The sequence below is a fragment of the Lygodium microphyllum genome, chromosome 30 (assembly GCF_053477565.2).
Source record: "Lygodium microphyllum isolate KBCC chromosome 30, Lygodium_microphyllum_v1.1.10, whole genome shotgun sequence".
Lineage (NCBI taxonomy): Eukaryota > Viridiplantae > Streptophyta > Polypodiopsida > Schizaeales > Lygodiaceae > Lygodium > Lygodium microphyllum.
Genome location: NC_141164.1, coordinates 40,323,535 through 40,351,384, shown reverse-complemented (window position 1 = coordinate 40,351,384; position 27,850 = coordinate 40,323,535). Strand labels below are relative to the sequence as shown.

The window sequence follows — 27,850 nt, the reverse complement described above, 5'->3', positions numbered from 1 at the left end:
TCGTTACCCATGTCACTCTTATAAGTGTATGTTGCCTTATTATTTACAGGTAGTAAAAGATGAGAGCAGTTAGTTGAAGTAGAGATAACATCAACAACACAGATAAGGTTGTAGCAAAAATCACATGTAGATCGTCCATGAAGTATGTGCCACAAGAAAGAGATTTAGGTATAAGATCATTATAGATTAAAGTAAATGCTCCTTTTAATCCATCCTAACAATAACTTACTATCTTCCAAACCTTCCTATTGTATGCACATATAACAATGCCTAAGGAAAATAATTCTCATGGAAGATAGATAGTAAACTATTTTCCAATAAAAACTTATTTAGCGTGTATGCTTATACAACCTTGTTTCAAGTTGCCGACTTCAATCCATACTTCAAGACTAAAAAGGAACCACATAATGAGCATAGCAAAGTGTTCCACGAAGAAAGCTTATTTTGATAGAAGCATATCTTAAATCTAATACTCTAATATTATTTATATTAAAAGAGTAAATCACATAATTTAATAGTACTAAATACCAATTATTTAGTTAAAATTGCCACTAAAGAAGCTTAAAATTGAAATTTATAAATAAACTAAAAAGTTTTAATAATATACAATATCATGTAGATACATATTATTATGCAGTGCATTTACTATATAGATTCAATAAAAATATTATTTATACTCAATAATTCTTTAACAATAGTAATTTGTCTAATTCAACTTAATAATCTACTCACCATAACACTAAACATAATAGTTTCCTTCCATCTACCTACCAAGCACAATGTGAGTGTCACATGCTCCTTTATTTGTAACAAGACAATTGTGAGACAAATAGACAATGGAAATCCACAAATAAATAAATATAAAATCATTTTATTTTCTTAGTAATTTTCATAACATCCATTGCACAATCCCATGCTCATCATGCATCATAAATAATGATTGATTATGGTATCCAACAAGATTGTAACAACACTTTATGAAAGGTCTAAGATAATTAAATATCCCATATAGAAATTTGGAATCATGTTTGTTATCATTAGCTTTAGTTTACTCATACAAAATCCATAGAGGAAAGGGCATCTATTAGGCTCAAATAGGGACATTAGTATGGGACTATTTCGATCTTAATGAGAGAGGAAACACCTTCCAAGGCAAGTTAAGAAAATTCTTTTTGAATAGCTCCTTTGTTAGTTTTACCAAGTCGCAATAACCACATCTCAATGGGTATAGGTGCAATTAAAGTGAAAACAACCTATCCATTAGTTGATGATTATTTTCAAGCAAGTAGATTTCAAGAAGTTAGCATGGAGTGAACATGTCGATATAGGAGCCATGTTACTGTATTTAACCCACTAGGGGTATCCTAGGTGGCATTCAGGAATTCTACCTCTTCTCTAAGAAATCGGTTGGAATTAGATATCTCCTTTCAACATCATTGATAGGCGAAGGTGTTTTAGCTTTGGGGTCTTCTGTCTAGGGTTCTCTTCCTGAAAAAGAATACCCATGTGCCTAAAAAGGTTTTTGATGATGCCTCTAGAAGAATCCAATTAATTGTTTAGGTTGGTCTCATCATCATTGGTACATTGTCCAAGTTATCCATAAGCAATAGCAACCTTAGTGTTGCTTAATGATATGTGGTAAATTTTTAGCCAACTTATAGTATCAAGTTGCAAGCTCTCTATTTTAGGATTAACAAAAAGACTTGCTTTCTATAGATCTATAAGAGTTTGATGAAATTATTGTGAGGCAATACATGTTAATAACCCTTGAATGAAAATTGACGGGAGGAAAGGGATCCACATAGCTAAGAGCTCCAAGTTTTGGATGCCATGAGTTATGGTACATCAACAACAACTCCATAATTAGCACAACCAAAATAGGAAGACAAAAATAAAGAAGTTGGCTACATTTTGCACTGCCCTCATGAGTATGTGTTACAACAAAGCAATAAAAATCTATTTAAGAGTGTGAGATGCCTCCTCCAACAGACCTAGAGGAGTCCTCTTAGTAGTCGACTGAAATTCATATCCATGCACGTCACCATCCCATCTCCCCATGACCTTGGACTTAGTTGAACATGGGAATCTTAGTTCTACTTCACGGGGGAAGCATGGACAAGTCACCCCTAACAGCAATCTAACACCCACCTAAGAAAGACCATTTTGTAATCAATCAAAGGCAGGAGTGAGGTTAACACTGCACTTGGTTCAAAGAGAGTGAGAGACGGGGGAGAGTGTGACTTGATCCCCCTACCCATAAGATAAAATCTCAGCTCTGGCCCCCTAAAACGATATTATACTTGGTAACTAATCCTACTGGTATTGAGAGGGTCATGATTTAATCAGCTCTATCTAGTGTTGGAAAGTTACCCGACTTATCGGGTCCACCGAGCCATAGGCGTCCAATCGTCAGGATCGAAGCCTCCCACTTTTCTCGCTGGGTTTGCTTAGTTTTCTAATTAGCAAAGCATACTACCACACTATTTGGACATATAAATTCAGCTTTCTTTCATTACTCCGCTAAACTGGGTTCGTTAAACTCAATCTTTAGCACATAACAAACAATTCGAAAATCAGATACTTTATTTCACCATCACTCCTCCGCAGAGTGATACAAAACCATCTTTCCGCAAAAAGACACTGTAGGATAGGACATTCCAATCCCTCGGGATTGAGCTGTATGTGATTTCACTCCATCCATTGTCAACAGGGAATTTACTGGCTTAGAGCTCCTCTAAGCTTCCTTAAGCCTCTGGAGCTATCCTACATAACGGGGGCACTTACCACTCGGACCCTTTACCCTCTCAGGTGCTAGAGTGATCAAAAACCAAAAACACCTACCTCCCTCGGGAGTGTAGGACCCCCACCCACATGTGAGTTTTTCCACACTCTGTAGAGTGTTAGGGAGCATTGGGTCGGGGATCCCAATGTCCCAAACCACCACAATCCACAACTCGTCTGGCTATGCAAGCCCGGAATCATAAGAGTCATAACTCATCATTCACAAATCCAAAAGCAGTCATAACCATAAAACATTTTTAACACTGTTGTCAATGCGATGCATAGAATCTATTCCCTACGTCAATTTTTTTGTTCCTTCCTAAAAAGCAATTGATAATACTAACATGTTTTTGTAAGTTTAAGTACGTTCTAACTGATCGTAATCTATGTAACGGACTAACTTATCCCTCATTAGGAAATTGTAGAATTAATAGCTTAAAAAGTAAATTTCTCTGTTGGGCCATCCATCATGATTACGGGTTATGGCTGCAACCTCGATTTGTTGTGGGATGGTTGGTTCTTCGATTTGAATGGGTTCGGGGTTAACTTCCGCTTGTGCTTTAGCATCGTGTTGAGTTCCCTCAGCAACGACGACGACTACTTCCACGTGTTGGGGAGCTCTCTGAGCATGACTTCGCTCAGCATCTTGACATCTCTTAGGAGCCATGGAAGAAGCTTGATGGGTTCGGGTAGCGATTTCACGTAAGAGAGAGAGAGAGAGAGAGAGAGAGAGAGAGAGAGAGAGAGAGAGAGAGAACTTCGTCACATCAATAGCAACAGAGAGACTTATACATGGATCGTTGTGTGTTCTTGACATGACGCTCTACCCCTATTTATATAGTAATTGGGGGGGGGATAAAGAGAGGGCACCTGCTTTTTAGCATTTTGACGACATCATCAACGACAAAGAGAGGATGCTTTCTTTTAGCGTTTTTTATGATGTCATTGATGACGTCAGGGAGGGGCTCCATTTTTGTAGCTCGAAGATAAAAATTGATGAATATGTGGGCGAGAATGCACTGCGCATTGCGTGGGCATCACTCCAAGGTGCACGATAAAAATTGACGAATATGTGGGCGATGACGCACTGAACACCGCGTGGCTAGGCGAGTGCCACTCCAAGGTGCATGATTAAAAATGGCGAATATGTGGGCGAGGACGCATTGCACACCGCATGGCCGGGTGGTTGTCTCTGCAAGGCGCATGATCAACGGGCGACCAAGGCATAGACCTTGGCATACTTGGCAATGGGCTACGAAGGCTTCATTGGTGCCGTTGGCTGCGCGTGAGAAGCTCCCCCTAGCTTGTAGGAAAATCTTTCCGAGAGGTCACCCATCCCGGTAGTGTTATTACCCAAGTGCACTTAACTACCAAGTGACTATCCACTAAGCTAGTTCTTTTTGTTGTTCTATACTACAAACATAGTCTTAATAAGGTAGTCTTGGGAGGGTCTCGCAAGTCTTTCTTCCATGAACTGGCATATAATACCTCATTAATAATAACAGTTATCTTTATAATGAGAGTCAGTTTCATAATTAGAGTTACTTTTTAAAAATGTGCAACATAAATGAATTTTCTTTGGAATGTATACGCACATTAAAATGAAATAAGTAATGGGGACATTACAAAGAGATGAAATCCACTAAGCAATGGGAGCACATGCTATTGAAAGGAAGGTTACAATGTTACTAGCAAACTACTATGTATAAGAAATATTATTTACAATGCAAGTTAAAGAACAACTTGGAATAGAAGGGCAACCATTTGCTACTTCCAATCTATATAGGTAGATCGTTAGTAAGGACTAAAAGATATTTCATATGTCACAAGTATCAACAACAACCCCCAATTGTTATCCATGTTGCACTTACAAGTTTATGTTGCCTTGCTGTGCTCCATGTGCAAAGGTAGTAGAGCATGAGAGCTCCTAGTTAAAGTAGAAATAACAATACTAGAGCAAAGCAAAGATAGGGTTGTAGCATGCATCAACCAAGAATGTAGAAGTGGCTTGGTAAATAGTCTTGTAGATAGGAAGAAAAGAGTGGGTAAAGGAACCCACACTATTGCAACATACATTTACAATAGAATCTATACTTTTAGTTAAGGAAAGGTGGGGAGCGGGTGCCACGTGGCAACCCCCACCTCCCCCACAAAAAACAAAGAGAACACGGGGGCGGGTGCCATGCGTCCAGCACCCGCCCCCCCTCCCCCCCCCCCCCCCCCCCCCCCGCAGAAAAATCACACGCGCCCCGGCGCTTCACTCCGGGGTGAGCCTAGGCGCGGAGCGTCTAGTGATACTTCATAGAGGAGAAATTTGTAAAACTCTGGCTTCAATTGTAAGGCGAAGAGAAATTTTCTAGGGCATTTAATGTAGACGGTTAAATGCCATGGCCCGATTCTCTATCTCCGTGGGAAAGCCCTCTTATGACGAGGTTACATAGAGAGGCTCTATAAAAGGAGTGTGTGCAGAGAGAGAAAGAGAATGCGCCGCTTGTTATCTTTTGTTGCTTCTGCCCTTTTGTCAATATTTGGCAAGGATGAACAATCTTCATGACAATCACCATCTCCAGCAGCCATTGCTGGCTCCTTCTCCTTCATCTTCTCCTGCTGCTGTTGTTCCTGCTTCCTCCCATGGCACCAGCAACAGATATAGCTTCAACACCATCGCCTCTTCCGACAACCTCTCCTCCTTCTTCCAGCAGGTGGATGGCATCTCCCTTACCATGGACTCCCTCCAAACCACTCTCGGACGCCTGCAGGACTCCATCGCCCTCCAGCAAAGAAGCATCATCCCATCCATGGCCCTTGGCATGGATATCAACATGGCCGCCGCTGTCTCGCAGGTCACGTCTCTCCGCCATAGCCTTCAAAACCTAGATCGAGACAATGCTGACAGCAGGAAGCTTCCTGGCTGTCAGGAAGGAAGCTCTGTCGATCGCATCCGCGTATTCATCACTGGTCGGCTGCGGGCCAAATTGAAAGCATTCATGGCTGAGTTTGATGGCATCAAGCAAGGTCTGGAGGAGGATCATAGGGATGCCATTGAGAGAAGGTATTTTGCACTCACTGGCGAACGCCCTACGCAGGAGATTATAGATCTGATTGTGGAGAGTGGGGATGACAACGGTGAGAAAATGCTGCGGCAGGCCATCGAACAGCAAGGGATTAAGACAGAGAAAAGCCTTGCACAGGTTGTGCAGGAGATCAGACAGCAGCACAATGCAGCGGAGAAGCTTGAAGCAAGCTTGCTGGATCTGCACCAGATGTTCTTGGATATGTCTGTGCTTGTTGAAATGCAAGGGGAAGAGCTCAATGACATAGAGAAGAACATGATCGAATCGTTGTCCTTTGTAAAAACCGGCGTTGAGGAGCTTGGTGGTACCGTAGAAGTTCGTCATAGCTCACAAAAATGGATCATTTCTGGTGCTGTGTCGGTTGTGCTGATTGCCATTCTAGTCACAGTTCTTGTCATTGTGTTGGTTCTGCAGAATCAGTGACAAAGGAGATGGAATAGCATCAATGGCTAGATCCACATTTTCCCCACACTGTTTTTTCCAATCTCAGCAGTTCAAGATAGATCAGTAGACACGGTTTTTTCTACCATCAAAGGATTTGGTTAGTAGCAAGTATCATCAGACTGAAGTGTGTAGCCTATAACAGGTTTGGTAATTCTTATCTGCCACATGGAGATTCTTGAAGAATAATGAGGATCAGCCTTCACCTTCCTGAAAACCTAATATTGGTTTTCATTCTCCCAAACTTTCTCAGTAAGACAAACCATCTCTTTGTTTCAACACTGGTGACAAGCTCTCTCAACACAATATTTCAACTCAAGTTTCGTGTCTTTAAAGCAATTTCAAACCCAATCTCCTCAGGATGAAATTTTCTCAGATCAAATCTTCATGATCAGACATGAAACAATCTAATTGCAAACTCAATCTCCTGAAGATTCCATTCATTCTATCGGGTATCGTTTCATATTACAATTGCTATGATCTATTCTGATTTGATAATGCTAAGCTTGATTGGTGCAAACCTCTAATGTTTGCCACCAAACGCACTTCCTTCTTATGGGGCTATCCTTCTATCCCACATGAGATTTCCAAGTCTTTAATAATCCTCATGCGCGGCACAAGCTCACTCTCACTCCTATCCCTGCCGCAAGTGACTAGCTTTACAAAATAAAATCTGAGTATCTTCAATGGCAGCCATCTATGTAGTGGCAATCAGTCAATTGCAATATCTAACTTGGGAATGGGAAAGCCCAATTGATTTGTGCCACGCGATATAGCTAGCAATGCTTGCAAAGATTGTGTTTACTGCCTTTGAAGAGATCCATATTAAATTTCACGTTTATGGGCTCGTTTTTGTGCATTTGGCGCATCTTCGATCATGAGCAACGTTCTAAAAATGTATCTGGATAGTTTTCTCTATATATCAGAGGTAGATACATTTTTCAAGAGGCGTGCTGATTGACTCTAGAAGTATGGATACCGTCAAGACATCCATGCGCATCAGACGCATTTTTATCTGTTATAATTGGCAATTATTGTTTCTGCCGGTTTTCTCCTATGCACTCTGGTGCCTTGAGGACTGTGATGATCCAGTTTTTTTGGTAATGCGGTATTTGTATTAACGGTTAAAGGTTATAAAAAGGGTTACAGCATCTGAGCGATGCAGTGAGGCTTAGGCCTTAAGACCCAATTCTTTTCATCACATCAAGTACTGCTAAAACCTCTTGGCACAGCTGAGCTACGAAGAAATCAGGTTTACCCTTCTCCGACCTGTTAAACACACATTGTTTTTTCTGGACTAAATAAACTTCAAAGCCAGGCCATTGATAATGACAACACGCTGCCGGACCTGTAATGTAGAGTGATCAACAAAGAATGCCGTCGTCATTCCAAAGTTTTCATTGAGATTTGCACCTGTCAGCCATCTTCTGATTGCCTTCCATACATGGATCACATGTAAGCATTCCCAAACAAGGTGCTTTTCTGTCTCCTCCGCCTGCCCACAAAAAAAAAAAGGGCAAAGCGGGGAAACACAGATTATCTTGGATAGCCTTGATCACACCAGCAACTTTTTAAGTAAGAACCTCCACCTCAACGCATTGATGCAAAAGGCAAGCGTGGCTTTCCAAACACACTTAGCTCACTTCTCCCATGATTCCATGCTTGCCTGAGGAAAGTCTTTTTTCCGCTTGGCCTGAATTCCCATTAGAATTGCGAGTAAAGGAGGTTTGATATCGCTAGTAGACATAAATGCCACAATTGCTTGCCCATACTAGGGCTGACCAAATCTTTCAAGATGGAGTCATTAGAATTCATTGGGGACGTGGGACATTCTTGCTTCAGCTGCTGTAGCATGCATAGTATTCAACCAATCGGTCTCTCTTTTGTTGAGTTTATACTGCTCAATTATTCGCACCAAGGATAAAATTTCTAAGTGATGTAGGTCCCAAAGATCCTCCCAAGTAGATACACACTTGGCATACAAGACCTATGACATCCTTGGGTTTTGGTGAATTGGAGCCATCTCCGGCTCATAGGGAAAGGGAGAGACCCAGACATTGCATCTTAATGAAGAGTCACCTGTCCTCATACCCCTAGAAGTCGAGGAGCATTGAGCTAGGGATTTCTACCAACTTGGAACTATAGCTTGAACATCACTCGTTAGTAGAATCCTAACCCGCATGTGAGGGCATGCAATGATATTTTGGCAATCAATAGTAGGTCATGATCTCGCCTTGATCTTAGACATTTCAATCCAGTCCTACAAAAGACACATCCAAGGTTGCCTTTTGTCCATTCTTTTAAGGAGTGACAGAGTCAGGACTAATGGCTTACTAGTTAGGCTTTTTAGGCCTACTCCTCCCATTCTATTATCAATGATGAGGATCTCCCATCTGATGTGAGGAGGGGCTTTCTTGCCTTGAGAGGACCATAGGAGCTCTGTGACTAATTTTTAACTTTGGCCTAGGTGGTCTAATTGAGAGCCAAGGTAGAGGCCAAATGAATCACATTGAAGGTGATCATACTTTTTATGACACTTAATTTACTAGCAAATGAGAAAGGTGCTCAAACCAAACCTTTCATATTAGACTAAAAATTAAATACAAAGAACCAATTAAACCTTTTGGACATGGAGACTCCTACCCCGATAGGAGATCCAAAGCATTTGACCAGTTTACCTAGCTTCACGATCTTGAAACCGAAGTCTAGAATCCCATTGGCTAGGTTCATTCCATGACAAGAAGAATAACTCAATTTTTGGTTGATTAATATTAGAGGTAGAGAGTAGAGAAAACTCTATGTAGACATCCAAAACTTTGGTCACTAAGTCTTCCTTTGCCTTGACAAAGAAGGCATAGTCATTTGCAAAGAATTGGATAGCATTCTAAGTGCCATTAGGAAGTGGAAGGCCTCTAATCGAATCAAGATGGATGAGTTAATCTACCTTCCTAAGAAGGGGGTTAGTGATTAGAGCAAAGAGCAAGGGTGCCAGGGGGTATCCCAACCTAATAGACCTACATAAGTCAAAAGGAAAAGAGATCACTCCATTAATACTCGCTAAAGTAGAAGCCTCTTTGAAGAGAGAAGCAACCATGCCGATGAAGATGTTGCCAAACTTCATGGCTCTAAGGACACCTAGGATGAAAGCCTAGCTTACTCTGTCATCAACCTTGTCCTAATCCATACTTATAAGGAGATAGTCTATTTACAAGTTCATTGCATGTTCCATTGAGTAAATTAAGTTGAGGATAACATCATGAATCTGTCTTCCATGGGTAAAATTCAATTGCTTCTCATGAACCACCTCTACAAAGAGATACTTGACCTTGTAGGCTAGTGTCTTAGCAAGTACCTTATAAGTGAAATTCAACATGGTAAATAATCTTCATTTGGAGACCTTGATTCGTTGGACCCATCTCCTTGTTCTGCAAGCACGTGCACCACGCACTACACAGTAAGGTAGAGACACCCCCAGGTAGTGCATCTTCTTTTCTTTCCAGGTACAAACAAAGGCCTCAACTGTCGAGTCGGTGGCCCCATCATCCATGCAATACGCCCTCGGCCCCCACCACCTTAAGCGAGTGATTCGTTTCTTCCCAAGCCCAATTCCTTTACAACCCCATCATCATCGACTCGCACGATCACCCTTTTATATCACCAAACCTTCACCAGCTCGAAATTCCAAGTGTCTTGAAAATAGCACCTGTCTAGGAGGGAGGCCATCTTGTGCGATGATGTCACCATGCAGGTGAAATAGAATAGAGATAGACCTAGGTAGCCCCAATCGAAAAGTGAATGAAGAAGCTCATTCGGAACAATGCATGAGAAAACAATTGAGGAGGACCAAGATATGGATCCGTCTAACTACATCTTCAATTTCAAATATGGATTCGCCCATCCGCCTCTCTCCAAGAAGGACCTGCCCCAACTACATCTTCAATTTCAGGGGACACATCCACTCAAGGTCAATGTCAGGGAAGGACCTGCCCCAACTACATCTTCAATTTCAAGGGCCAGCCCATCCAACACCATCCCCTGCAAGGGCTTGTATACAAACACAAAAAAGCCACCTTGCTACACCCATCCCACCTTCCAACTACCACACATTAGTACCATGGGACTGGCACTAAACTAGGAGGGGGTAATGTTAACCTCAGCACAAGAAGAAAGCGGAAAAAAGTGGAAAAAATGCAAGTCCGCACCTAGAAGAGGTGGCCCAGGAGAAAATGAGACGCAACGAAAGAGGCAGGAAGGAGAACGACTAAAAGTACATTTTAAATACAAGGTGCCCCAAAACTATTGTAAAAGAGCGCCAGGCTCCCTCCTGTGTAAATTGTAAAGGTAGATGGGAGGTAGGAAGGAAGCTAGGAAGATAGTAGAACAATGGACAAAAGGGTTTGACTGTGAAACTTAGGTATTAGCTTTATAATCCTTGGTTCATAAATGTAGACATTAGACTTGATTGTCTAATGTAATGGAGTAATGCCACCAAGTCACTGCCACAAGCAAGCCACGATTTTTGGTAGAATTCTGCAAGGAGTCCATTTGGACCAGGAGATTTCCATGTCTTAAAGCTGGTGACCACCTCCTTGATCTCCTACATAGTGAATGTCCTATTAAGAAGCAAAGCTTGATTAGTATCAATCATAGCAAGTGAATCACTAAGGAAGACTTGGAACCTTTAACACTATATTAGAGAATTCAGAAATCTCTCAAGTTTCACTCTCAAATTAGAAATAAATATTTGACAATGTGGCTAAATCTTAATCCCTTTTTTGAAGATGGAACTTGGTACTATAGTCTATATAGTATCTAGAAAAATTTTCACCTTCAATGAAGGGGGTAACAATTTGACTATGTAACGAAATATTGACCATGCTATAAATTCCCAAAGTATATGAAAATTCCCAAACTCCCTAATATAGTGTTCTTTGTTCATAGGTAGGTACACTTGGAAGTTTCATGTCCATTGTGGAAGCAAGATGTTCCTTGAAGATAAGGATTATAGTGCTTTCATCTTAGATTGGGACCCCATCCTTGTCTCCTTGACACAAATGATTGTTTCCTTCTTTTTCTTGGTAGGTGGGTTTGCAAAGTAAAATTCATTTGACCCATCACCCGTCTCAACTCCCATTGCTCTTTTAGCTACACCTTGACTACACTAACTTCATAGGCTTCTTATTCTCTCATGAAAGTCTCCACATCTTGCAAATCATTTATGGGAGTGAGCCCTGAAGTGGAAGCATGGAGTGGAAGCAAGAGCTATGGTGGAAGGAGCAAGAGCAAGAGAGAGAGACACACAAAATCTGGGAATGCAAATAGTTACAATGTGTGACCAGCCTTCCCTTTATTCAAATGTCACTGAAAGAATAAAGAATGAAGTGACAGTGATGGGTGCCCGCCACCTACAATGTACATGTATGTGGGTACTGCCAGTGCAACTAATACATGGGCAACTAGGCACATGCACCTTTACCCCCAACAACCTCCCACTTAAAGGCAAATGTGCCCCTACTGAGGAGAGAACAAGAAAAAAGTGACAAAGTACAAATGTACATAAGTACAACAGGTCGAGGAAAGACGCCATCTCATCCAAAGCCCATTAAGTTAATAAGAAAGGCAAAGCACTTCACTAAGAGACTTTTACTAAGCAGATCTACAAGATTTTGGTCAATTGATATTTTGACAAGCTTAATGGACTTGTCCTCAACAATCTCTTGAATAAAGTGATAACACACCTCAATGTGCTTCGTCTTTGCATGGAAGATCGGATTCTAAGTCAATTGAATAACATTCATAGAATCTAAACATAACATAGGGACCACATTAGTAATGCCAACGTCTACCACTAGATGGCCTAACTAGAGAGCCTCCTTGCAGGCCTTAGTGTGGTTGCAACATGCTTTACCTCTATAGTAGATAGGGATCTGCATTTTTTCACCTTGGACATCCAAGAAACAACACCTCTAGCAAAGGTGAAGATGTTGCCAGAGGTGGACTTCCTACTATTTGCATGTCCTACATAATAAGAGTCAATGTATCCCATGACTCCTATATCTTGTCCATCATAACATATGCACATAGCTACTATGCCTTTCAAGTACCTCATGATACCCTCGACAATATCCCAATGACATCTACTAGGTGTAGCCATATAGCTTGCCACAACTCCCACTGCAAATGCTATGTTAGGAGGACGAGTGGCTATCATGGCATACATCAAATTTCCCACTCTAGACGCATAAGGGATCTTAGCCATCTCAGCCTTGTCCTCATCAGATTGTAGAAAATCGGTTTAACTACCCTTCATGTGGGTGAGAAGGTGAAGGACAACCAATAGGTTTAACATCTTGGCGATGAAACTGCTCAAGGACCTTCTATATGTACTCCTTCTATGGACAAGTAAAGGAGCCCCTTAGTAGAGAGATTTCTTGTAATGTGCATCCCAAGAATATGTGAGGCATATCCTATGTCCTTCATCTCAAAGCTCTCTTTGAGCTAACCTTTCAAGGCATCCAACTCATCATGAGCACTCCTAGAAATTAACATATTATCCACATAAAGGATCCAAGTCATAAGGCTACTGTCACGAGCCTTCTTCCTGTATAAACATGATTCCATATCACTGTTGGAATATCCATGCAAATGCATAAAGGCATCAAACTTGTGATACCATTCCTTATATGCCTTCTTAAGGTCATAAAGACTAAGCAAATACTCTTTTGCAATCTGCACATTAGGTATTCCTCTCCAAGGTCTACAAAGCCTTTAGGTTGCTCAATGTCAATCTCATCATGCAAGTCTCCATAAAGAAAAGCCATGTGGACATCCATCTAATAAAGATCCAAGTCAAGTTGAGCAACCAAAGCAAGTACCAAATGGAGGATAGTCATCTTTACAACAGGAGAAAAGACCTCATCAAAGTCCACACCATGTTCTTGCTTGAAGCCCTTAGCAACCAATCTGGCCATGCATACTAGCTTGGGGCATCCACCCCGGGGTACTTTTCAACTCATACACCCACTTGCATGGCAAAACGTGCATGCCATTAGGCAAAGGAACCAAATCCCACATATGATTTTTTTGCAATGAGTCATACTCTAGCTGCATGACCCTCTCCCAAGAGTGACTATCACCTCTACACATGGCCTCATCATAAGTAAGAGACTCACCAGCATCGGTCACCATAACATAATCCACAGAGGGCTCAAATCGTGTAGGCTATTGTCTATCTCTAGTAGACCGCCTCAAAGCTCTAGCCATGGGGCCTATATATCGTGTGGAGCATCAAGGACCTAGGCCACTAGGGCATCAACTACTACGATAGTTTGTCTAGCTGGCTGCATAGTAGTAGGAGGCTTCTCTTGAAATATCACCATGTGTACCTCAACTACATGCTCAGGTTGCTTATGCATTTTCTTCTCATGGAAAATAACATCATGGCTACGGATAACCTTCTGAGCTTGCGCATCCCATAGGCAATAACCCATCTCATTTGCATCTCTATAACCAAGAAAGATGCATTTCCTAGACTTGGGATTCGGCTTATTGCACTTGTCCTTGGGTACATGGCAGGAAGCCTCACAATCAAAGACATGCAAATGAGTATATGAGGGAGGTTTTCCAGACTATACCTCCTCTGTAACTTGATAATGAAGAGTAGTACATAGGGACTGATTTATCAAGTATACAATAATAGTAGTTGTCTTAGTCCAAAATGTTGTGGTAAGCGTGCATGGCTAAGCATATTGCAAACTCACTCCTAAATTGTCCTATTCATGCACTTAGCCATACCATTCTGGGGTGGAGTGTACAGGGTGACCAATCTATGCTTAATACCCTCTTGTCACAAAACTAATCAAAAGCTTTAGAGACATACTCACCCCCATTATCTGATCTTAGGCATTTTAGTCTATACCTAGATTGGTTCTCAACTAAAGCAAGCCAATGCTAAAAAGTAGCCAAGACTTTTGATTTCTGCTTAAGAGGATATACCTAGACCTTATGCATATAGTCATAAATGATAGTAGCGAAATACTTCATGCCACCTAATGACTTGTAGGGCATGGGACCACATACATCCGAATGAAAAAGAGCCAAAGGCTCACCTATGCATGTCATAGTAGAATTTTTATACGTATTGCGTGTCTACCTGCCATACAAACAATGATCACAAGACTCAAAACATTTATAGTCAAGGAACAAAAGATATGGCAAACAGATAAGCATTTTCATTCCTTTCAAGGGCATGTACCCAAGGTGATAATGCCACAGAGATATATGTGGAACTACATCCATTGCCAAAATATGGTCAACTAACCTGATACAAGAAAGGGGTAGAGAGTATTGGACTTAACACCATGTGCAATGACAAGATTTCCATGAGTAATTTTCCACGAGAAATCACCAAAAGAAACTACATAGCCTCCACATCCAAAGTGCCAATAGAGATAAGGCTCTTTGTGAGAGCCAGTACATGACATACATAATGAAGAGTAAACATGCAACCTAAACCAAACTATAGCTGGGGACATCATCGATATCAACTATTCCTAATGCCAGGTCATTACCCAAATGGACAAATCCATTCATACTATGATAGGAGTAAAACCACTTTATGAGCGGTCACATGAAAGGAAGCTCTTGAATCTATCCAGCTAATACTAAGTATACCTTGACAAAGCATCAGTCAACTATGAAGTATCAAGAGAAGAAGCTACAAGCATGAAATCATCATCAAAATCCATATATGTCAATATTGGGAAATATGGGAATTTCCCATAAGTTTGGGACACGTGGTCAAATCTTTGAATTTGTCATAACTTGAACACTTTTACTCCTAATCGAGCACTCTATAGCTCAATAGATTCCATTTTTCAAGCGCTTTCCAATGATAGGTCATATCATGTTATCCGGGTGCCACCTTTTAGTATTCAAAAAAATGGAAATTGGGAGATTCCCAAACTCACTAATGTGTTATATGCACAACATTAATCTCTTCAATCGTAATGCCTAACTTACTAAGGACAATGTTACGATGATCATTTTTGTCATGTAATTTACCCTTGCCTTTTTCCTTGCGCTTATCTTCACGCATTTTATGGCACTACAACCAAATATATCTTACTTTTCCATAGTAATGACAAGTCAATGAGGACTGAAGGGGCCAACCACAAGGCTTACTATGAGACTATCCACATGATTGAGAATGACACCATTGAGAGTCTCTCCCATAGTGAGCATTAGCAATCCTACCATTATTGCCTCTAGCTGTCAAAGCATGAGAGGTACATGAAGTATTGATATTGTTTTTGTTAACCTCTTCAGCCAAGAGTGCACTTTATACATCCTGTCAATTGTACCCTATCAGTAGGCATATTGGCACACATAGCAGTACGAAATGTATCCCACGATTCAAGAAATATAGCTAAGAGGAACAAGGGGAGTAGAGTATCCTTGAATTCAATCCTCTATGAGGACAAATGACTAATAATGGAATGAAACTCATTTAAGTGGGCTGATATAGAAATACCCTCCTTCATGCAAAGGTCATGAGTTGCTTTAGCCAATAGATATGAGAAGTGGGGCTCTACTAGTCATAGACATTGCGAATCTTTTCCCATAAGTCTCATCTGGACTGTCCATTAGAGAAAACATTATATAACACCTACTTAGAGAGGGACAATACGATGGTGGACTTGCATAGCTCATCTAATGCAGCCGATTTTTGCACTACAATTTACTAGATTTGGGCCTTCCAGTAGTACTCGTAGTTGGTGACATCCATCTTGTCCGTATTAAAGATAGGACTATCACTCAAGCCACCAACCATGATGAAGGAAAATAAGTGCACAAACTGTCAAAGTAGGTTATTGTAATTACTGCAAACAATCCTAAAACCACTGCTAAATCAAGCCAAAAACAAGGGCTATTGACCAATCCACAAACTCAATGCAAAGAACTATCAAATGAAGGTGATTGCTTGTATAAATTGTGTAATAAACTACAATTACAACATGCTAAAAATGAAGTATAGCAGTAAGACATCAATGCCAAGGATGGGAAATCGCCGATATAATACAAACTATAACAACTGCCAAGAAATAGCTCGAACTAGCAATGAGTGAAAATATGATTGGCATAAAAAACTGTCAAAACATCACTGTGTCAAATTGAGATACATCCCATAGGCATAACCATCATGCATAGAGTGGGTCTCATGGGTAACAAAAGAGACCAACTAAAGGCACAACAGATAGAGCAATGTAATGCAAGCTCAATAAATAACCAACCAAATTGCATATATCACTGACAACATCGTGGAAAGAGATAGGTGCCAGTTGACGAGGAATGTGAGATCAGACCACTAAGCATCAACTACATATATAAAGCATGACAAGAGCATGTACATGTCACCAAGTCCCATGGTCTCACTAGAAGACCCTCAAGATCACTTGCATAACCAAATGCTCAATGTAATATCCAAGTGTCAAGTAGTGGCTCCCACTAGAACAAAAGTCAAATGCCAAAAAGGAAAACAAAGGAAGGCATCCATACATCCAAGATCCAAGTACCATATATCTGAAGTATCCAAGTCAAGATGGTCGGGAAAGCATCCACTGTAGCATCTAAGTCAATAACAAATAGATCAACGTCACTATCCAAAGCTCCAAAATAACTCAATGCAAGTAAAGAAAAAGCCCAAATGTTCATCATACATAGGTAGGACATATAGCATACATATAAGACATCTAACATCCAAGCTAATAGCTTGAGTATCATCCAAGGATAATAAGTGTAAATTGTCTCAAGTGGATGCTTGTTGTAGCAAATGAAAGACCATGTCAATCAAAATTAGCTTCAATCACTACTCAAATTCATCTCAAAACCATGACAAAGCATGCCACATCATCCATAATCATCGATATATCCCCCGAATAGTCGGTAAGCACTCAAAAACAATAGGCATATGATTTCATTAATAAAATAACATTTAGCCCTATTATAAACAACATCAAATCTTTGTTCAAGTTGAGTAAATGGAGTACTCTAATCAGCCCAAAATGATCTTCAATCAATGGGTAGGCTTCCTCGAATGTATGGGCATCAACCAAGCATGAATGGACATCATTTACACATCACCATGAAGCAAGGGGCATCAATGTAGGGACTGCCTTATTATTACAATATGTAAACTATGTAAGCACAATCAACAGCTAAATTATAACACTCCAATAAAGTGCTCAAGTAGCAAAGGCCAAAGCCAAGGGTGATTGACAAGGTATAGAGGACCACCCAAATGCTAGAGGGGATGCTAATGATGGAGGGGCTAGCAATCATTGTGGGGAGAAGCTGTCCAGATTGGTATTATCAGAGCAAGCCTAAAGGAAGGGCTACCCCACTTGTGCTATGATGAGGCTAGTTGGGGAGGGTACTATGGAGGCACTAAGCGGTGTTCGAGAAGCCCCCTTCAACCAGACTCAAACTAGGTGGGAAGCAATCCAAGCTTTAATGAGAAGCTCTAGATATGGCTGCCCTAATTTGCAAACTATCTACTGTGACTGAGCTAAAATGTGGCTCAAGATCAAGCTCAAGAGAACTTATTGAAGCCTTGCAACATGTCCAAACAAGTGGGGAATAGGGGAGGGTCACAAATCATACCTCTTCAAGCTGAGCTATGGCTGCCATGAAAGGGACTACTATAGATAGCTCAAATGGAAGCAATGAACCAAGATCGAGCGCATGGAGAAGAAAGCTCTGACACTAGTTGAAGGGAGTGAGCCTTGAAGTGGAAGCACGAAGTGGAAGAAAGAGCTATGGTGGAAGGAGTAAGAGAAAGAGAGAGAGAGACACACATAATGTGGGAATTCCAACAATCACAATGTGTGACCCGCCTTTCCTTTATTCAAATGTCACTAAAGGAATAAAGAATGAAGTGAGTGTGATGGGCACCCACCACCTATAGTGTATAGGTGTGCGGGTATGTGGGTAGTGTTAGTGTGACTAATACACGAGGGGCTAGGCACAGGTGCCTTTACCCCCAACAACAGGTGACTAATACACGAGGGGCTAGGCACATGTGCCTTTACCCCCAACAACAATGGTGAAGGATTCCATCCTGTGGACAGTCCCTTAAGACTTCCATCAAGCTAGCCCTAACTCTTGGAGCTAGCTGTTTGGATTGTCTTTTATCTTGAGCTCTTCTTCTCCCATAGCTTTTACCCACTTTAACAACAGCCTTCTAGCATCTTAGCCATTTTTATTCAGGGATCATGTTAGAATCCCTCGCCATCTCCCATGTAAGCAATAGTTCTTAGTGGTTAACCTTCTATCATCAAGAGAGGACACATTCATCTGGAATGGGGGTGAGCCATTAATGTTACTAGCCAAGAGATTGATTTTTTAATATCACCACCATCAGAGTATGATTAGAGGTAGCCACATTCACCAGGGCAACATACTTCAACTCATCGTTCATTCAACAAGCTTCCTCTATAGCATAAAACCTATCTAACCTCCCACCTTTCTAGAAAGTGCCAATGTGTCTATTGTGCCATGTTTAGTTGGGCTTCTAACCCATTAAGGCCAATGAGAAAATATCCTTCAACTCATATGTGGTTATAAGATGTTGCTACTAGGCTTCCCTTTCCTTCATGATCATTGAGCTAGCTCCGTGAGATTTGTCTTCATTCCTAATTTTCATATTCCAATTGTCCCCAATTATACCATTGTAGCCTTTTATCTACTACATTAGATAAAGCACCGATTTTCTCTTACGAATGAGCATTTTGCTACATAAATGAAGCATACAATCATCTCCTCTTGGTATATTTTTGATCGTGACTCCTACAACAAAACTTTCCCCTCTATTAAACTTCAGGGAGGGTTTACAGTCCATTTCAATCTAGAAGTATAGTTTTGCCCCTTCCTCTAGCTACCACATCAAAGAAAGATATGTAGCCTATGACTAGGAAATATCTGCAAGCAACTTTCCCCAATTGAATGTCCTGAAGAGCCAAGAAGTGTAGCTTACATCTCCACACTAGGCCATAGAGAACTTTCTTTCTTGAATCCTGAAGAGAATCCTATGATATTCTAGGAATAGAATTTAATATTTGTGGATAGCATCATCCTCTCGTTGCATCAAAGCTAATTAAGCTAGCATCTCATGGTCCTTGATTAGGGCATAAAAATTGTGATCCACTAGTGATGTTCTCATCGCAAAGTGCTTGAGAGAGGGCTTTCTCCTATTCTTCTTAACTTGGATCTTATTTGTGGAGGATTTGGGATCAATATTCTCCTTATTAGGAATAGTGACCGACTGCTCGATGTGCATGGAGGCTCCCTTGCCTTGTTGTGCCCCTCCTTTAGAGGCTACGATTCCTTGGTTAGTCTGACTGACCTTTCCATCCCCCTTCTTGGGGCATCTACAACCAAAGAGGGATTATTATGAGTTATTAGTGAGAATTGTATTAAGGAGATGATGTGGTATTGATTGAGAGAGAAAGAGAGAGTCAAAGATAGCCAAATCTATGCCAAACAATGTATCTTTCTATGAGAGATTGTGAGAGAAAACTATGAAGACGATGAAGATGAAAACTATGTGATATTTTTCCATTCAAAGTTGTGTTTCTTTTGTGTTCTCTTTGTTGGATGAAGAATATGAAGACAATGATCAATTTTGTTAAAGATAAAACCGTGGGAGAATTGTTTTTATGAAGTTGTGTGAAGATTTCTTGTTCATGGTGTTGTTTTCTTTGTTGTGGCTATATAAAAGATGAAAAAGATGGTTGTTGATGTTACAAGATAGATTTTATTATAGTAGAAACCCCTTTTCCTTGGTGTCTCTCTTTGGGCTCCATGTTTTTTGTGCACAACCAGGGAAAACTACCATCAACAAGCAAAGTACAGAAATAGAGAGAATGACTATCTATGGAAGATTTGGCATATTGATAAGTTTCCAGACATCATCAAGTGGGAGATCATGAAGAAGCTTCAGGATTCGTGGTCAATGGAGGTTCACAAAAACAAGAAAGAAAAGAGTTGGAATTTGTTCGTGGATGCTCAACAATAGGACATGTGGGACGTATGGTGTACTGACAATCTTCTGTTTGTCTAATTAGTAACCCACTAGAAGTTGGTGGATAGAGTATTCTTCACAACTTACACTACACAAGGATATGGAGGTATAGAGATGGCGGTTTTTGACACAAAATAGTGGCGTCGCTATTTGTGTTGCAAATGCGACGCAAATAACGACGGTGCCCTGACGAAAAAAACGTGGGCCAAAACCCGAGCGCATTATTTTACATGCATACACAAAAGAGAGAGTGAAAGGGAGAGCGGACATCTTGCATTTGAGAGAGAGAGAGAGAAAGAGAGAAAGAGGGAGAAGGAAAGCTTCTCACCACCACGGCCGCTATTCGCGAAGAAGAGGAGGAAGTGTACGGAGGGCGAAGAGGAGCTGCAATCGCGAACAGAAGTCACCGAATCCATCTTCGAGCCTTTATGGTGAGTGCATTGTTCCTTCTTGCTTTGTTTTTGTGTTTTCTCTTTCTCTTTTACTTTTTTTTGTTAAAATTCATGTGTATTAAGAGAGGGAGAGGAAATGAGAGAGAAAGAGAGGGAGAGGGAGAGGAAATGAGAGAGGGAGAGGAAGAGGGAGAGGGAGAGGGAGGGAGAGGAAATGAGAGAGAGAGAGAGAGAGAGAGAGAGAGAGAGAGAGAGAGGGAAAAAACATTAAATATAATAGGAAAAGAGAGAAAGAGAGGGAGAGGGTGAGGGAGGGAGAGGAAAAGAGAAAAGAGAGAAAATGAGAGAAGGAGAGGAAGAGAGAAAAGGAAAGAAGGAACGAGAGAGAGAGGGAAAAAACATTAAACATAATAGGGAAAGAGAGAAAGAGAGGAAGAGGGAGAGGGAGGGAGAGAAAATGAGAGAGGGAGAGGAAGAGAGAAAAGGAAATGATAGAGGGAGAGGAGAGAGAAAAAACATTGAACATAATAGGAAAAGAGAGGAAATGAGAGGGAGAGGAAGTGAGAAAAGGAAATGAAAGAGGAAGAGGAGAGAGAAAAAACATTGAACATAATAGGGAAAGAGAGAAAGAGAGGGAGAGGGAGGGAGAGGAAGAGAGAAAAGGAAAGAAAGAAGAGAGAGAGAGAGGAAGAAAACATTAAACATAATAAGGAAAGAGAGAAAAAGAGGGAGAGGGAGAGGGAGGGAGAGAGAGAAGGAGGGAGAGGTTGTTGTTTTCTTGTTTGTAGTAGTAGTAGTTTTTCTTTCCTTGTTTATTGTTGTTTAATTTTCTTGTTTTTAGTAGTAGTAGCAGTAGCAGTAACAGTAGCAGTAGCAGTAGCAGTAGCAGTAGCAGTAGCAGTAGCAGTAGCAGTAGCAGTAGCAGTAGCAGTAGGAACATCAGCAAGAACGAGAGAGAGAGAGAGAGAGGGAGAAAACATTAAACATAATAAGGAAAGAGAGAAAGAGAGGGAGAGGGAGAGGGAGGGAGAGAGAGAAGGAGGGAGAGGTTGTTGTTTTCTTGTTTGTAGTAGTAGTAGTAGTAGTAGTTTTTCTTTCCTTGTTTATTGTTGTTTAATTTTCTTGTTTTTGTAGTAGTAGTAGTAGTAGTAGTAGTAGTAGTAGTAGTAGTAGGAGTAGGAGTAGGAGTAGGAGTAGCAGTAGCAGCAGTAGTTTTTTCTTCTTTTCTTGTTTATTGTTATTGTAGTAGTAGTAGTAGTTTTTGTTGTTGTTGTTATTCTTTCTTATTTTCTTGTTTATTATAGTGGTAGTGGTAGTCGTGGTCGTGGTCATGGTCGTAGTCATAGTCATCGTAGTCTGGTTGTAGTAGTAGTAGTGGTTTTCTTGTTTGTTGTGGTTGTTGTTGTTGTTGTAATATTTTTGTTGAAGAAATGAGAGAGGGGGAGGAAGAGAAAAAGGAAGAAGGAACGAGAGAGAGGGAATAAACATACATCATAATAAAGAAAGAGAAAAAGAGAGAGAGATGGAAGGAGAGGAGATAATGAATGGATAAAAAACAAGGAGAGAGTGGTGGAGAGATCCCGTGCAACACCACGAGACGGGAAACACTCCGATATACGTTAATTTGTGGGTGGGTGGGTGGAGATGATCAAGCAACACCATGAGTAAATGGATAGAGATGATCAAGCAATAAAAGCGACATGTACACCTCATTTATGGTGGAGTTCGCTAGAAGCTAAGAAGGGAACCAATGTCTTGTGCACCTTAAGAATGAGAGAATTTTATCTATATAAAGACCAAGGAAGACTCAAATATTGTAGAATTTTCTCTATGTAAAGACCAAGGAAGACTCAGATATTGCTCACAACTTGCATTGAACAAAACACAGTGACTAAGGAAGACTCAGATATTGTAGAAACTATAGGACTCACAAACACCAGAAAAGGCCTATATGATGACTTCTATTGGGAATGCTGCAAGTTACATGGAAGGTTTTTAACACCCCCACAAGATCATGCACAATCATTGCCAGCAGAAGGTTGATTTGAGAGTTTGGGTCCCGTAAATTTAACAGCAATAACAAAGGACATGTACAAAAAATAGGCTATTTGTCAAAGGCAAGCCACTATTAGTATTCAAGAAGGTTGCCTGCAGGGATACCAAGGACCAAAATTGATTCGAATCTCATACAGATTACAACTCCTTTTCTTTTCTGCATGCTGGTGCAATTTTGAACAGCTCAAAAGTAACCTCTTGCTTGGATGATATGTTTTAAACTATTCAAAGGTAACCTCTTGCTTGCATGATATGTTTTAAACTATTCAAAATCTTGGGAAAATCAAATAAAAGACAGGATTCTTTGCCACCCAAGCCTACCTTGCTTACTTTATTGTTGCCTGAGAGATTGTTGCAGGGGCTTCCCCCAATTATGAGGTCAATCTTTCCCACTGCATCCACAATCTTAGCCAACTTATCATTAGTAAGATCTCTAACATCATCCTCCATTTGAAATTGGCCTGTTTGGTCAGTTTTGTTCCACCAGATGGCTATTATGTTTTTACATTTATCATTGATCTCCACAATAACAACAGCCTTCAAAATTATGCCCAATTTGTGTAATGCCACTTCTGCCCCACCAAGGCCCGAGAATAAGGATAGAATTTCAGTGGTGAAAGATGGTACACAACAGTATTGACCTGAAATGAGTTGCCCAATGCATCATACCGATCTGAAAGGGTAGAGCAGCCTCGAGTGTGGTCACAATCATATCCAAGCACTAGCTCAATATCATGGGGTTCAAGTGGGGCAGCTTGGCCTGGGCTAACCTAGACCAAGTTCCATCTTTTGCATGCCAGGACAATCTCCTGTTGAAGATAAGAAGGCATCTGTCTTTCTTTGTGGGAAGAAAATATTTTCCTGATCAGTCCACATAGAGTGCTAGGGGCACGCTGTGTGTTTATGCAATTCAGCTTCTCTCTCAGATCCCATAAGGGCCAATACTTCTTTGTTTCCGGAAGCACCTCAAAGATTGTCATGGGAGCAGGGGGGGAAGGATCAACCTTCTTCCATGTACTGGAAGATTATGAACATAACCACGAGGCTTAAAGCATGCTAAAAAATATCTAGAGTTTGTGAACTCTGGATCTATGCCATTAAAATTCAGTTTGATGGTCTTCCACTCTAAATTGGGAACGTTCTCAACATTTTCAAAATAGAAAAAGGGAGGGCCTTCCATTAAACTATTCAATGGTTTTGGCCTGCCTTTAAAAAAGCCAGAAATTCCAAACCCCATGCCCTTTTTGAACTTGAAGGGTGGTATTGAAACTAGATGTGGATGTGATGTTTTTCCATTCATAGATTGAGTCTCGAGCCATAAAACACTCGAGTCTTCACTGGCACTCTCATCCAAGTCTAGAGCAAGAGTAATGCTTATGTTTGTTTTAAGGCCCAAGTAAGTGTACCATAGCTTAAGGGCTCTTTCATCTACCCAGTATATTTTGCTACAAATACCTCGTGAGGGTCCAGCATGTCTAGTTATTTGAACACTCTTGGATATTTTAAACAAGTGTTCAACTTCTCTTGCCATAGGAATCTTCTTACCCTGCAATGAGAGAGAAATCAATTGATTATGCCTCTCTCCCTCCCCTCACGCTCTCGCTCTGTTTCATAGATGATGCTGTAGGCTTTGAATATTTGAAGACCATTTTCTAGAAACAATACTGCATTTTACATAACGAACCATGCCATTTCTTTCAAAGGTCCAAATACGCACAAAGTCATAGACAAAGAATTGAGAAAGAACCCCGTAAATACATAAGATGGGAATCATGTTCCTTGCTCCCATACAAAAGAGAGGGCATGTCTTGTGTTGAGATATCGAGCTCCACTCGAGATATGCCAGGGTGACCGTTGTGCATTTATGTCACCGACTTGTTAGCTGCAGATGCGGTTGGTACATCGCCCATGAATAATAGCTAGATGACAGCTATCCTTATCTACTCTAGTTCGTGGCTCAGTTAGTATGCCACCTTAGTTAGTTGAGTTTGGTTTGAGACCCATATATAGGGTTCTTCTATTTCTATGTACGAGAGTTCTTTTTTGGCTTACACAACTAAGAAGATGAAAACTGTTTTCAGCCTCCATCTTTGTGTGTATTCCCCCATTGTGTAAGTGAGAAAGCTACAAGTGAGACTCCTTCCTTCTCTCCCACAATCTTGACATGGTATCAGAGCCTGGTTCTGTCAAGATTGTGGGAGAGAAGGAAGGAGTCTCACTTGTAGCTTTCTTGCTTGCACAATGGGGGAATACACATAAGGGTGGAGGCTGAAAACAGTTTTCCTCTTCTTAGTTGTGTAAGCCAAAAGAACTCTAGTACATAGAAATAGAAGAACCCTACATATGGGTCTCAAACCAAACTCAACTAACTAAGGTGGCATACTAACTGAGCCACGAACTAGAGTAGATAAGGATAGCTGTCATGTAGCTATTATTCATGGGTGGTGTACCAACCGCATTTGCCACTAACAAGTCGGTGACATAAATGCACAACGGTCACCCTGGCATATCACGAGTGGAGCTCGATTTCTCAACACTCCCCCTCGAGCACAATCCCAATTCCTACACACCAAGTAGGTTTCTGAACTTGCGCAGCTTCTCTGCGCCCAATGCCTTCGTAAATATGTCAGCTACCTGATCCTCTGTGTTGACATAAACTAGATCAATAAGACCTAGTAAAACCCTCTCCCACACATAGTGATAATGCACCTCAATGTGCTTTGTTCTAGCATGATAGACTGGGTTATTTGCCAAGTGTATACTGCTCATGTTGTCACAATAAATGACAACTGGCCCATCTGTAGGCTGATGCATATCATAAAGTAGCTTCTGCAACCAAGCTACCTCACATGCAGCCATTGCTGCACCCCTGTACTCAGCCTCTGTGCTCGACAAGGCAACTGTAGGCTGTTTCTTGCTGCTCCAAGTGACTGCAGCACTCCCAAAAGAGAAGACATATCCACTAGTAGATCGTCTATCAGAAATACTACCAGCCCAATCAGCATCAGTGTATCCATGCAGCTGTATCTAAACCCCAGTCTCATAAAATAGTCCATACTGCAATGTGGACTTCACATACCTGAGTATGCGTCTAGCCGCATCCAAATGCGGTTTCCTTGGAGCCTGCATAAACTGACTTACCAATCCAATAGCATAGCTTAAATCTGGCCTGGTAATAGTCATATAAATCAAACTTCCTAATATGTGTCTGTACATAGTAGGGTCTTCCAGAAGCTTACCTGCATCTGCGCTCAGCTTCACATTCTGCTCCAAAGGATTTGAAATAGGCTTACAGCCTATCATCCCATATTTGGACAGCATGTCCAATCCATACTGCCTCTGCAAGAGCTGTATCCCACTTGGTGATCTAATCACCTCAATGCCCAAGAAATAACGCAGCTCTCCCAAATCCTTCATCTCAAACTTCTGCTTCAATAGCATTTTCACATGAAGGATATCTTCATCACTGTCACCTGTCATAATCAAATCATCAACATAAATGACAAGTAGCATGATACCTTTCTCTGTTTTTCTCACATAAAGTGAGAAATCTGCCTTGGAAATCTGAAAGCCAATAGTGACAAGATACTGTCCTATCTTGTCAGACCATGCTCTAGGTGCTTGCTTCAAGCCATACAATGCTTTCTTCAATCTACAAACAAACTCAGGATGAACAACATGCACATAACCTGGTGGCTACTCCATATATACCTCTTCTTGCAAATCACCATGCAAGAAGGCATTCTTTACATCCATCTAATGTAAAGACCATTCCTTTGATGCAGCCATAGCAATGACTGCTCTTACGGTTGCCATCCTTGCAATCGGACTGAATGTTTCTTCATAATCAATGCCATATGTTTGTGCGTACCCCTGGACTACTAATCTTGCCTTGTATCTGTTCTCAGAACCATCTGCATTGTGCTTCACCTTATAAACCCACTTACAGCCAATTGCATTCTTACCTTTAGGCAAAGGTACCAATTTCCATATAGCATTTGCTTCCAAGGCATCCATTTCTTCATCCATGGCTTTCTCCCATTTTCTTTTCCCATGGCTTGCTCAAAAGAATTGGGTTCTGGTTCCTGTATCACTTTGACAATATATGCATAGTGAATGGCTATAAATCCATCATATTTCAGCCTATCCACAGGATACCTAGCTCTGGTAGACCTGCGCAAAGTAGGTTCACTCCCAGGTGCTCTCAAAACATCCCTGGTCTTCCTTACTCCAGGTGTAACAATAGAAGGAATACCCAGCTCATCATCAATGCTCTGTTCTGAGCCACTGGATTCACCATCCACATAAGAGTGACCTGCGTTCACATCAAACATGGGCTGATCTACCTTCTCTTTTGCTTTTTGTGATACCTAAATACCACTATCTACATTGCTTTGAGAAGAATCTCCTGATCTCAATCTGCATGTCCATGCCGAAGAATGTGAACCACTGCTAGAGGACACTCCAGGTCCACAAATATTTTGTGACTGCTGCTGTGAATTCTATGCAGCATTACCATTTTGTGCATCTACATCATCAATCACATTTACTAGTTTATACCAGCTATTCATCTCATAAAAAACAACATCTCTGCTCACTGTAAACTTACGAGTAGAAAGGTTATAGCATCTATACCCCTTTTGCTGCAAAGAGTAACCAATAAAGATGCACTTCTCAGCTTTTGGATCCAACTTGGATCTCAACTCATTTGGCACATGTACATAGGCAATGCAACCAAAAATTTTCAAATGAGAAATATCTTGTTTCCTACCAGTATACCTCTCCTCTAGAGTCATCCCATGTATTGCTGCAGTGGGAGTCCTGTTCATTATATAGACTGCCGTAGCAACTGCTTCAGCCCAGTAAAAATCAGGCAAGTCTTTTTCGTTGAGCATGGCACGAGATACCTCTCCAATATGCATGTTTTTCCTTTCTGCAATTCCATTTTGTTGTGGGGTATGACTGCATGAATATTGCTGCTTTATGCCATGCTTCTGCATGAACCTTGCAAACTCATTTGAGAGGTA

General features: G+C 40.9%; 1 protein-coding gene and 1 pseudogene across 1 annotated transcript; one reads left to right on the top strand and one right to left on the bottom strand.

Annotated features, from left to right (window-relative positions):
- The first annotated feature begins 5,267 nt into the window (after positions 1-5,267).
- Positions 5,268-6,678, top strand: LOC148009767 (syntaxin-125-like). The gene has a single exon (XM_087672795.1). The coding sequence runs from the start codon at positions 5,319-5,321 to the stop codon at positions 6,276-6,278; it is 960 nt and encodes a 319-aa protein (XP_087528921.1). The 5' UTR covers positions 5,268-5,318; the 3' UTR covers positions 6,279-6,678.
- A 16,370-nt stretch (positions 6,679-23,048) lies between these two features.
- LOC148009766 (DNA (cytosine-5)-methyltransferase DRM2 pseudogene) lies at positions 23,049-24,060 on the bottom strand (annotated as a pseudogene).
- Between the last annotated feature and the right edge of the window lie 3,790 nt (positions 24,061-27,850).